At 30.6% G+C, this 13749-nt stretch overlaps 1 protein-coding gene and 1 long non-coding RNA gene across 8 annotated transcripts; one reads left to right on the top strand and one right to left on the bottom strand.

Annotated features, from left to right (window-relative positions):
* Positions 1–4707: 4707 nt before the first annotated feature.
* Positions 4708–7375, top strand: LOC139774881 (uncharacterized). Its single transcript, XM_071710408.1, has 2 exons — positions 4708–5653; positions 6518–7375. The coding sequence occupies exons 1-2, from the start codon at positions 4914–4916 to the stop codon at positions 6693–6695; spliced, it is 918 nt and encodes a 305-aa protein (XP_071566509.1). The 5' UTR covers positions 4708–4913; the 3' UTR covers positions 6696–7375.
* Positions 7376–11330: 3955 nt separating this feature from the next.
* LOC139774859 (uncharacterized) lies at positions 11331–13201 on the bottom strand. 7 transcript variants are annotated; one of them, XR_011718695.1, is made up of 5 exons: positions 12785–13198; positions 12610–12696; positions 11970–12535; positions 11768–11867; positions 11331–11684 (listed from the first exon to the last, which is right to left on the bottom strand). It is a non-coding gene; the product is annotated as an uncharacterized lncRNA (long non-coding RNA). The 7 variants fall into 7 exon arrangements; XR_011718693.1 differs by having other exon boundaries at positions 11970–12791; positions 12867–13201; XR_011718694.1 differs by having other exon boundaries at positions 11970–12696; positions 12785–13199.
* Positions 13202–13749: the final 548 nt, after the last annotated feature.

Genomic DNA, 13749 nt, shown 5'->3' with positions numbered 1-13749 from the left:
ATTAATGCACGTATATAATTTATTATTTATTAGAAAAATTTAGTAAGTTTAGTGTATTGTTATATCGAAAATTTTCAGAAATATTTGGTTTCTGTACGAAAAAAAATAATTGTGTAAAAATAATTCTCTTGAAAACTTGTATATTTATAATTTGGATACTGCTATAATGATACATTTCATTGCTTTCTTTTGTATTTATACCAATCATTATTTACACCTGCCTCAGCAAAAAATATGTTCATATGATATTGCGATTTCAGTAGTAATTCTACATTTTGGAAATAGACACGAGAGTTCTGGAATTTTTGTTATAAATTACGTTGATTTAAACTTGAGGGGAATTATAGATCGTTGTCAAGGTCGAGAAACATATACTGCCATGCATGTCATTCGCATGTGTTTGCAAAATACATGACACAGGCAGGCAGGAAGTCTTCGACATCGTATTAGTTAAGTTCGAACATTCGCATCGAGCGATCTCAAAAATCGGCATATTCATAATCTTGAAATATTGGAGGTGAATTGCTGCATGCTAACAGACTGCTTAGTGACGTATATTCCACCGGTGACCTGTTATATTCTAATCGTCGATCAGAATCACTGTTGCTGTCTACCTATTATATATAGCAAGTGCGTATCATAGTTTTGTTTGAACAATAATAACAGAAAATCGATGATATTCCGTACGATGCAATGGAAATCAAATTTATACATTTCAAGGCATCATAGCAATTCGCTAATTGTAAGGTTGTCAGCAATAAAAGAATTCCGCAAGATATACGATATAAATAACAGAATCTTTATTGACGATTAAATTGTTTGTAACGACGAAAGAGGTCAATTTTGAATGCGAAAGATTTTTCTTAAATCTAATACCTAACAACAAAAATTTAATAGATCTAAATTTATTCGTGTTATATTATAAAACTCTTAAAAAAAAGAGAGAAGAAAGAAACAATCTTTTTTAGTTTCTGTTTCCTTATTATTATTATGTTATATAATAACAATTTTATAATTACTTTAAAACTTATGTATTCAGAATCAAGAGTAAAAATATTCTTCTGTTCTGATGTAGCCAAAGTTTAAATGTATACTTGCTCTGAGCTTCTTCTTCTTTATCACACAATGAATAAATTATATTTTACGTATATTACCGTTTGTACACATTTTATGATATTTGAGATCAGCTACTAAAATCCCCTTATTTTTTAAATCATTTTATTAGGTTTTTGCTCAAGATGATTATAGATAGAATTATAGACAAAATAGGTACCGTCTTATTAGAGCTAGAGCTACAACACGGACAGTTGAAACGTCTCACATTAAGGCCGAACGCCGTAATCAAAATAATAAGGACGGTTAAAGACGCTTTGAATGACAGTTTACAATTCAAAATGTATGATATTAAGTTATTCGTTGAGTACAGCAGCTTCAAAACAAGGAGTGATATCTCATTATATACCATGTGTTATAACTATTTTCTATTGAATACGAATTTTTCCTCGCGGCACCTTCTCAAGAAGGACATAATGTTCGGCCACATAGTTGGTTGCTGGCCTACTTTATCACCTTATTTCTTTCTGCTGGTAATTAGTATTAATTATATATTATAATAATGCTTATTAATAATTAATAATTAATAATCAAAAATTATTAAAATAATATTAATATCCTGAATAAAAATAATATCCTGAATACGCTGCACATACCTATATTGAACGCTGACTATCGTCCGATACTATATTTTTGATTTTTTTCTAGTCAATTTGTGTATGTGTGGGAGATGCTTGAAATATTATATATATTTTCGTATCTCCTACTATAATCTTGACATAGTTTGTAAAATATTAATATTATTACAAAAACGATCTCTTTTATTTTATCATTTGACTTCATATAGTTTTCGTGACTATCGAATTATAATGCATTATTTTTTATTCTTTTATACATATATATATATATAATGATTCTATACATATATACATTATATTATTAATTATAAGTTATGTATTACTATTATTTCTAATATAATTCATTTATATATAGATAATATGGTGCTCGAATTGTGAGGACTTACTGGTTGAATCGCTTGTGCATATACCTTTGGACCTGTGCGTCGAGATCTTGGAAATAACGATTAAATACATATTAGGCAGCAAATTGAAAAACTCACGAACCAGACGCTTACATTACCTTCTAATTTACACAATATACTATAAATGCCTGTGGTTGCATTTAGGCACTGTGTCAGAAAATGTGATTAAATGCATTAATCAATTAACAATGTATTTTGAAATGTTGTGTGACTGGCTCGTCAGTTTTAACAATGAGTTTGTTACTTCCCATAAATTATCTATCAAGGAGAAGAACGTACGACATGGTATTATAGTGAAAAACTTGTTTCGCTGTATCAGAAAGTGCATGCACAGCAAAATTGAAAGTTACTCGGAAAACCATAATCTAGCGAAACTGTTCCCGCTTACATACGGCAACTGTGATGAACAAATGAATTATTATCACTTGATTCCTGCCAACAAAATAAAGTCCATTGTAATAAAATTTGACCAGCAACTGGAGACTCTACTTCTGAAACACATATCAAGAACATTAACTTTTTCGAATTTATGGCCGGGGAGAACATCAACGATGACGAGAACCCTACGATCTCACTTCAAAATGCCATTGTCATGGAGTGCCACTACTTTATAAAATTCATGAGACGGAATGAATTTTTGGTGACAAATGAGGATCTGTTCAACTGTTTGGAGCAACTTACAAGTTCAAGGAAATCCGAGAAGTCTATTTTAACTGTTCAAGAACTCTGTAATGACATCGCCAAAGGCAGACTGTATGGCTTAAAGGAATTGATTAAACGGTATAAAGAGTGGGACTTGTCTACATTGGATTTTATAAATAATAGGATAGATATGTTGAAAACTAACGATTTGTATGTTATACTCAAATATCTTCATCATGTATTCACACATGTGCATACTAAAGCAGAAAAGTACCGGGTGTACATATCGGTATTGAAAATATTGATTCGGCTAGAAGATCCCGATATAAACTTCGTTATAGTAAAATACATAAAGGAACACTTTGACGACAAACGTCTAGAATGTCTGTATGATGAGAGTTGCCTCGATGAATTCATACGACGTATTTCATATGATGCCTCGTTGTACCCAATACCTCCTGATGACATGTCTGCTCAAGATAGACGTGCTCTGATTATTTTTATTCTGTTAAACCCGAAGGAAGTGTTAAGCAAGTTTATGATATATCAGATAAATATTGAATTATCCAGAAGCATGTTCTTTCCCTATTTCGTGCAAGAGTGTTATAAAGTCCTCATTGATCGATACAATGTGCTGATGCATATTTTAAAGGATATAATTTTGCAACGGCGCATGATATGGCACTCACGGTTTTCATCATTTTTGAATAATATTCTTCTATTTAAGGTAATATATTACGTTGTAAATAAAATAGGCATTATAGAATTTCAGATGACAGCAATGAAATAAACATTAAAGGGGGTAAATTTTTGTCGGATGTTTAGATAAAATTCTATAGTAAAAATTTAAATTTTCTGCACTCATATTATATTCTAGTAGTGGCTTAATTTAAGACGAACCAGTAAGTGAGTTTTATGAAAAAATTGTTTAAATAAGAGATTCGGGGTTTTGGGCAAGAGCATATTATGCCATACATTGATACATTATATATTTTTTTCTAAAATTGCGAAACATTTGCACGAATAATTTCTTTCATATAACGCACTTTTTCAAAGATACCCGGGAAGGAATTTCTTATATGTATAATTATATAAAATATCCCTATACGTTTTCTCTCATTTTTATAATTTTTGTATATACAAGAAAAATAAGAATTAAATAATAGTTAAAAGCATAATTATCTTTTTTCTCAGTATTGTTCTCTTTTTCAAAACAGAGTTCTAAGAAATGATGAAAATTGCTCGTACACGTAATCATATATGTATAAATTAATTCTACAGAAAATATGATTATATACGATTATACATAAAATACCTGAACGCAATTTTATTTTTTATAATAAAACAATACAAATGCATTTATCTCTAATTACTTTTAAATTATTTTTATTGTATATCATATATATATGTACAAAGATTATACACGAAGAAGAAAAAAAATACATACATATTTTATATATAATTATACATAACAAATTTCTATTCGATTATTTATTTAGAGTGTTCCATTTTTTAAATATTTCTGATAATTGATAGTTTAAGGTCTTTATAATAATTATTTATATAAGAGATACAAATCTTTTTATTAAAACAAATACTTGACATAATGCTTTATGTACTCTATACAATATTGAGCTCTTTGTAATAAGTTATATTTTCATTCAAATTGCATAATAATTAAACAGATAATAGATCTGATTATTAAAGATATTTAAATAACTAAAATCTGTTCGATGAAAATTTGCACTTGTTAATCAAGCTTGAATGGCAGAAATCATTTCTCTTATCTATTATTACAATAAAATATTATTCTATTTTATATTGTTAACGCCGATTGAAATTCACGTGTTATTATAATATCTATCTGCCTATTTCCATATATTTTCTTTAATTTTTACTCTGTTAGAATTCTACTGTAATTTTTTATTTCTAAATCTGTTTACAGGTAATATCTGCGGATGATTTAATAAACGAAATCTACATCCCTTATCTGAATAATAGCTATTTTGAGAAGACTAATGTGTATATTATTCTGTCACATATACTACTTATATTGAAAAACGGAATTTGCACGCCCAGAACTAATTTCGTATTACTAATAATAGTGTTGATCAAGGCGGCATCAGTGCTAAGAAGATCCTACAAAAGTTTTACAAAAGAAGAGATACATAAACGAATGCAATGTATAAATGATATAATATGGTATCTGCGCGGAACGAATGTGTGGACAGAAATACATAAAAATTTGCTATTCGCAATCGGTTACCATGTGGAACCACTCGATATGCCGAAAATGCGGCCGATGAACGTACTGGAAATAATTCAGGAATACGAGAAACGTAGCTTCGTTGTGTATCAACGATTGCGCACGGATCCGCAATGCCATCTTAAGTTGCGCGCTTATGTGCGATCCTTCAACCTCGATCGAGAGGCTTTTCTACGCCACATGATGTTGCATTGCACCAACGAGGAGCACATAATATACGTGTCTGGCTTGATATTCACATTCTGGTATCATTTCGGTTGGGCCAACGAGATAACGGCCTACGAAAATGTAATGCGCATTACCGCCGAGGCGTCGCAAATCGCCGTCATGTATGTAGAGAGATTTCACAGAAACGCATTTTTATCATTGCTGTTCGGACTCGTGATGGTCGGATTATCTGTCGCAAACAGGACAACGTGCGACAAACATGAAGAAATTCGTCGCATCCTACTGAGAAATCTATGCTCCATGAATTATATTGTCAGCACAATATGTTGCGATAACAGGTATAATCTTCTGCTCAAGTGCATCCGAAGTGTGGATTTATCTATGGAAATAAAAAAATATTTCAAGAAGCTCTGCGACTTGATTACCATGTACTTTGATGAAATCGATTTTCGACCAACGCCCCCAGTAATAAACTTAGCATGGTAAGTACATGATAATATCTCCATTTTTTCCAAACTTAATTTTCAATTAAATCATTATTACTCTCTTCTATCATTTTCTCCTATTCCTTTATTTTACTTAAGCCGGTTCTACAATACGTCGCAAACGATGGCAACTGCTAGTTGAAAAGTGTTATTTCCACGTTGCGCTTGTCAATTGCGCTTGTCAAGAGAGAGTTGGCAAACTTTTAACTTTTTTGGCGATAGTAACTGGCAATCGGCAATCAGAAATAACACTTTTCAACTAGCAGTTGCCATCGTTTGCGACGTATTGTAGAACCGGCTTTAATGAGCTCAACTTTGGCATTTTCATCGTTGTTTATTTTTCAGTTCAAAAATGTAAGTATAAAATTGACATTTCAGCATTTGTGTACTATCAAAAGAATACTTGTATTCTTTAATTCTATATAAAATAATACATTTGTAAATAATTCTCCACAATTTCGGGTTTGCAAAGATGTATAATATATATCTCTTACCAACTGATCAAATTTATTTTTATCACTTTATTTTTCTAATTTTCATCTTATCAAGGCAGATACTCTAGTAGCATTAATAAAATTTTAGTGAAACGTTGAATATTTTATATCACAGACATAGGAAGATTTTTCATTGTGCGGAGGCCCTTATGCGCACGCGAATATTCCTGTATTTATATATTCTAATATTTAATATTTATTCTTATTTCGTTTATAATATTATCTTATTATATTAGTACGTGATAGAAAACAAAAAGATAATATGAGATATCTCATAGAGAAGCACAAAACCTTATTTATTTCATATAATTGTATTGTAGAAGGTAGGATATTATAAAAAATAAAATGTATTGTTTATATATTTCAGTATTTGTGTTGAAAAGACGTGCAGCAGATATCGTAATTTCTTTGTTAAGAAAAAAATTCCAGCGATGTACAACTCATACTTGTTTATATGTGAATGCCTCAAGTTATCCAATAGGGAGATGCATTGTTACTTCGAGCGATTACTTCGCAGTTTATGTCTAGAAAGATACCAAGATTAGTGTGCATTCGTTAAAGCGTGCAAAAAGTATTTACATATTTCGTCTTTTTCTAGGATAATTTTTTATAAAGCAGAACTGAACTATTTCTTCGCAGTGTTCTAATCAAAATACATTTTATTTCTTTCTATATTGATATATTTTATAAAACACTTTATGCATAAGAATGTTTTGTTTTCTTTGCACTAAATTATAAAATATTTAGTGTGAAAATACTTTTCATTTTAATGTTTATAAAATATAAATCGTTATTTTTATAAACTATATCTTTTATATTGATCATTCCGCATTTATAACTGTTATTCGTGACATTACGTGTGATTGATCAAATGTTTTAAAATTTCTATGAAAGTTTTTTAGTATATGTATAACAGATAAGAGTGCAAAAATAAATTTTTTCTGAGTAATAACACACAGAAATTACTTGTTTTTTAAATCATGTTTCTTAGAAATTTTCGAGACATTTGATTAACTTTGCGGAAAATCTCTGTATAATTATTAATAATAATAATATCCGTACAATTTTTTTAAATCAAATATTAGTTGTAGTATATTGTTAAGTATCGAAGTGATATACATCTAGTGACAAAGGAGACAAGAAACATATTTAGGAAAATTTATTTGTCCATCAAATAGCATGTAATTAGAATTGTAATTACATTAATTATACTTTGTACTGTATTAGCACTCGGAATCTTTCTTTGTAATTTTCAAGAGTTCTGTGACAAACGTATATACAAATATAATTATATGTGATTATATATAAAATATTATATAATCGAATAGCAATTTTACTTTTTGTAAAAAGACCAATGCAATTTTGTTATATAATCATATATAATTATATTTTACATATGATTATTACATATTACATGTTATTTACATATGATTATATGGGCAATTTTTCTTATCTTTTCAAATTTCACTTTCTTGTACAAAAAACAATGCAAAAATTATTCTTTTAATTATTTAATAACTTTTCTTTTTATTCTTCTTCTCATTTTCAACAGAGATTATATAAAAGAGAAAGAAAACATATTTGGACATATTTAATATACAATTATATATAAATTTTTTTTCCGGATAAGAAAACGAAGGTAATGATGAAAAATTGCTGAGTTATGTAAAATAACATTTGATGATTTTCTCGCCGCTTGCGAGAAAATTGTTTGGGTGCAATGATCTGATTTTTACCTCACATAACGAATATATATTGTACATATATTATATATAAACATGTAGAAAAATATATATGTATCGGATGGCGGATATTATATTGAACTAATTCTTCTTAATCACACGTTATAAATTTTATCATCATGTAAACCGAATTCCCTAATTTATAAGAGTTAAAGTTAATAAAGATAAATTCTGTAATTAACTATTATATTAATGATATTAAGAATTATTAAGGATGAATTCTCTAATTAATTACTTATTAAATATTATTTTTTTATAACGATAATGTTATGTTGCTTTATATATAAATATTTTATACATAAATATAAAATTCCTTGCACCCGTATGTTTTCTCTCAGTTGCCGTAAGATCGTGTAATTAGAAAATACGTACGAAATATCGCGAGCAAATTTTGTAAAAATTAAACATTATAATCCATCTCTTTCTTAGATTCTTACATAAAGGAGAAGCAAAAAAGTTTTTTACGAGCTGGCTGATACATTAAGTTCAAATTATTACGAGTGCAAAGTTAAAGTTTCAATGTTTAGCTTTCATTATCAGCGATAATGAATATCAAACGATCTCAAAAACCGGCATGTTCTTAAGCTTAAAATATTCGAGGTGAATTGCTGCTAAATACATTGCTCAGTGACGCTATATTCCGCCAGTGACCTGTTATATTAAAACTAATCGTCGATCGGCATCTCACTATTGCTGTCTACCTATTATATATAGCAGGTAGTACGTATCATAGTTTTGTTTGAGCAACAATAAAGGAAAATCGATGACATTCCAAACGATGCAATGGAAATCAAATTTCTACGTTTCAAGGCATCATGGCAATTCGCTAATTATAAGGTTATCGACAATAAAAAATTCCGAAAGATATACGAAGAATAGAATGTTTATTGCAGACGATTAAATTGTTTGTGATGACGAAAGAGATCAATTTTGAATACGAAAGATTTTTTTTAAATCTAAAATCTAACACAAAAAATTGTAATAGATCTAAATTTATTTGTGTCACATTATATAGAACACTTAAATTAAGAAAAACAATCTTTTTTTGTTTCTGTTTCCTCATTATTATTATGTTATATAGTAATTCAATATTATTATATCATGTTATATAACTTGAAAGTAATGACTAAACATATAGACGAATTGGAAATTTTATAATTATTTTAAAACTTATGTATATAGAATTGAGAGAGCAAAAATATATACTTTTGTTCTGATGTAGCGAGGTTGAAATGTACTTACTACCAGATTCAACCAGAGAGTTTCCTCTTCTTTATCACACAATGAATAAACAATTAATTACAGAAAAAGAACATGAGGGGAGAAACTTAATGCGAATCAATTTCATTTTTTACACTTAAACGAAAATTCAGTTTTACATTTACTTTCTTGACTTTGCATTAATGCGATGCATTTATTTATTCCAATCTCCAAATACGTACGAAGAAAATTGTATATCTATATATTAATTTTAATTGCAATAACTATTTGTACTTTTAATTTTAATTTTTTTGACAATTTAAGGGAATTTATAGAAGTATCGTTAAGATTATACATATGCTGTATTATACATAATATAACATACAATGTTATATTTTATGTACGTTACCGTCTGTACACATTTTATAATATTTGAGATCAGCTATTAAAATCTCCTTATCTTTTAAATCATTTTATTAGGTTTTTGCTCAAGATGATTATAGAGAGATTTATAGAAGAAATGAATACCGTCTTATTAAACCAAGAGCTACAACACGGACAATTGAAACATTATACATCTCCATATGAAGCACCAAAGACCTTGTCCATGGGCGAAATAATAAAAGCGATTATAGACGTTATAACATTTATGAGACACAGTTCACAACGTTATAACATTTATGAGACACAATTCGATATCGATACGTATAATATTAAGTTATTCGTATACAGCAATTTCGAAATAAGAAATGACATCCAATTATACATTAAGTGTTATAACTATATTCTGTTAAATACGGATTTTTCGTCACAGTATTTTTTCAAGAAGGACATAATGTTCGGCCACATAGTTGGTTACTGGCCTACTCTATCACCTTACCTCTTTCTGCAGGTAATTCATATATATATTAGTAATACTCATATATTGATAATGATTATTAATAATTAATAAATAACAACTTCCTGAATACACTACAGACATATTTAACGCTAACTATCTCTCGATACTATAGTTGATTTCTTTTTTCTTTTAAATCAATTTGTATATGCATATACATGTATGGGGGAAATGCTTGAAATATCATCTCGTCTTTATATCTCCTATTACAATCTTGACATATTGTTTGTAAAATATTAATATCATTGCAAAAAAGTCTTTTATTTCATCATTTGACTCCATATAATATTCGTGACTACCTATTTTCGTGACTAATTATAATATATTATTTCTGTTTTCCTTGAGTGTTAATCAAAATTGATTCATTTATCCTGTTCAATCTCTTGTTAAATACCAATATAAGAGATTAATGATGGTAATAAGAGCCTATTTGTATAGTTGTTGTAGTGATAGGAGAAGAATTATATTAAATAATAAAGAATTATAAAGTTTTTATATTTTTACATATATATGTATATATGTGTGTGTATGTAAATATAATATACCTAATTGTTATTTATGCATTATACATATAAGTATAATTTGTATAATCATAAGATTATGTATTATTATTTCTGCATCCATTAAGATTCACCCGGTATATATATAATGTAGCGCGGACGCGCACCAGAATGATGTTTTATCGGCAGTGTCGGAAAATGAACGTGGCTACGTAGTACCAATTTCAAAAATGGATGTTACATACATACATATGTACATATGTACATGGCGGCGGTAGTGTACAGGGAGTTTCGACGCCGGTACATACAAGCAGGGGCTTTCGATGGTCCCCCGAAAAAGGCCGGGATAACCTCTTTCAGGCTTCTCCTCTGACTATAGCATTTTTGTTACCGAGATTAAATTTTGGAACGCAGCCCTGAGCGAACAAATATTTGCTGTGCTACCATTTATTGGGAACAAATCTATTGTTATCTTGAAGTTAACATTTATTTCGAATGATTGAAATGTGCGTAAACTTGTCACGACTTTTATTTCATCAAGGGGTCGATTGTGTACCTTGAAACCAGGTGAAAATTACAAAAGTGAACAGATTTACTATAGATTTCGACAAATAAAATCGTAGATACTCTAGTGAATTTCCTCACTTTTGTAATTTTCACCTCGTTTCAAGATACGCAATCGAGCCCCTGTTTCTAAATAAGCTACTTATTTATACATATTAACTTAGTCGCCCTTGCTGAACTGCAATATTACATCTGTCAAGCAATAAATTCGTGTAATGCAGATATGCAGAGTAATGTTGCTCGAGAATGGAAAGGAAAAATTAATTCTAAAATAAATAAAATATAAAAACATGCATATATTATTGGTATACATTATAGGTCATGGTTCATATTTTATTGGTGGTATAGTTCGTGGTGTCGATGTCACAATACCATTGTCATTAGGCGTAGAAGTTGATAATAATTCAGTTGGGAATTGTTGTTTCGATTATTGTTGCTGCTGTAATGCGATTCTACAACTCGTTATGATGTCGTTATAAGATTTTCTCGACAAGTAGATGATAATATTCCGCCCGAGAGTTAGCCATTTCATACGTGTTACCTTCCACCTTCCTTGCGTACACGACGAATTTGTGCATTCTTTTATCGAGCATAGCTTGTGGATCGGGAGTCGGGAATATTGCTTGAACCCTGAAAAAATAAGTAAATACGCATGCTGGGACACGAGTTTCAAACGAGTGCACGCTATTATGTATAATAAATGTCTCACTAACAATTTATGAACGATATTTTTTTTTAAATCTAGAGTGATGGACAGATGTCACTCCTTTGTTCCTTGCACCGACGTCGCTGTGACTTGACCTTGAGGACCGTCTGAAACACATGTGACGCTCATTGCTCGTTGTTTTCTCGCGTAAACGTAAATATACATTGCCGAAACATTAAGACATAAGATATATATTCTTGCACAATTACCTGCAGTCTCAACTAAATTCACTTTATTTGAATGAACGTGCATAGTGTGCGAATATAAATGAATCTCATAATTGAATCCCTCGTTGCATATTTCGCAGGTATAACTAAATGCCTTGCGTTGTTCTTCTGAATGATGTATAAGTTTGGTATGACGATTAAACATGTACAATCCCTGAAATTCTTTCTTGCAAGCTGTACATGTGAGTGCATGGCGTTTGTAATAGTACATCCAGTGCTCTGTGAAGCGATCGTGAGTCTTAAATACTACATTACAAACGTTACACAAATTTTTTTCCATTTCTTCTTGTACTATGCAACAACTTTGATGTGCCTGTAAAGATAATTGTGATGAAAATTTTTGTGATGTAGACACTTAAGGGGATCCTGCAGTGACAGACGAACTTCCTCGATGTCGATAATGTCAACCTTTCTAATTTTGTTTTCCCTATATCTGTCTTTGTCTAACGAAATGACATCTGTCCTTGTTTGATTGCTCGCCATCTCTTGCAAGATTCGACAACTACTGTTGCTGCTCTTCTTGTCAGTCTGCATCCGTATTTGCAGTACTAAAATAAAATTCACATTTTTCTTTTATTGTACGCATTGAATCTTACTTCTACTTGCACGATATTATTCCTACATGTTTTCCTAAGGCTAGGAGACAAACATTATGTATGTATAAACTGCAGAATTTTTGTTTTAACCAAATATTGTCGTCAGGTGACAGCTGTATGTGCCCAAATAAGTAACATTTTTAATTTTTTGGTGTTTTTTTATATAAAATCGCGTTTGCTAGCCTAGATTTTTGTGCGTACTTTAATTCTGTAAAAGATTTTTGCAATTCTATAAAGCCAATTAAAAGATTTATGTGAAAACGATAATGTCGGTAAATCATACGGCTGCAGGATCCCCTTAAGCGATCGTCAGATCTACGTCTTTCTCGAATCTTCTCGAATGACGTATCTACGCCTTGCAACGTGCTCAATAGTCGAGCGACAGACCGGAAAGTGACGACGTAATCGTCTCGGGTCTCGGGTCGAGAGTATTCTTCTTCGAAGAAGAAGAATAGCAGAAAAGCAGCAGTTTCAATTTTTGTAGATTATTAGCACTGCGTAAGTAGTAATCTGTTAGAAAAGGTGCGATTTCACGATGACGCTCGACGCTGGATTCGAGCATCAAACAGCGCCAAAAAGCTAAACTGTGTTTAGCTTTGACACTCGACGCTCGAATTCAGCCAATCCAGTGGTTAGGTTTTCGCGTCCCTCTGAATCTATCACGTGACCAGATTTGACGCTCGAATCCAGCGTCGAGCGTCATCGTGAAATCGCACCTTTAGAGGAAGCCTTTTTCAAAATATACGCGCACGAATACAAAATAATCAAACCTTTTTAACACATGCGTAATAATAAAAGGACAGTATTTGTTATTTGTTTTAAAACTTCTATGTAATCTTCGGTATTTCTATTTTCCATTATATATTATTTTAGCCGTCGCTCGTTATTCGTTAAAAAGTTATTAACAAAAAAAAGTTTGGAAAATATAGCAGCTATTTTGAATATTGGAAGGCATAAATAACTAATATATATATGTCGAAATAGTTCACGCATACACTTTCCACGCGAAACGAGGTGCCACATGATTTCATGACGCGCTTTACAAGCTCGTTTAAGTACAATGCGTGGAATTTATCCTCTGACTATCCTGACTATATTAAATTGTAGATGTTATGCATACACACACACACGCGCGCGGGGGGGGGGGGCGAAGGCCCCCCCTCCCG

This window comes from Temnothorax nylanderi, unplaced genomic scaffold (assembly GCF_030848795.1).
Source record: "Temnothorax nylanderi isolate EJ_2023f unplaced genomic scaffold, tnyl_v1.0 TNYL_tig0089_pilon, whole genome shotgun sequence".
Lineage (NCBI taxonomy): Eukaryota > Metazoa > Arthropoda > Insecta > Hymenoptera > Formicidae > Temnothorax > Temnothorax nylanderi.
This window is presented reverse-complemented; position numbering and strand designations above follow the sequence as displayed.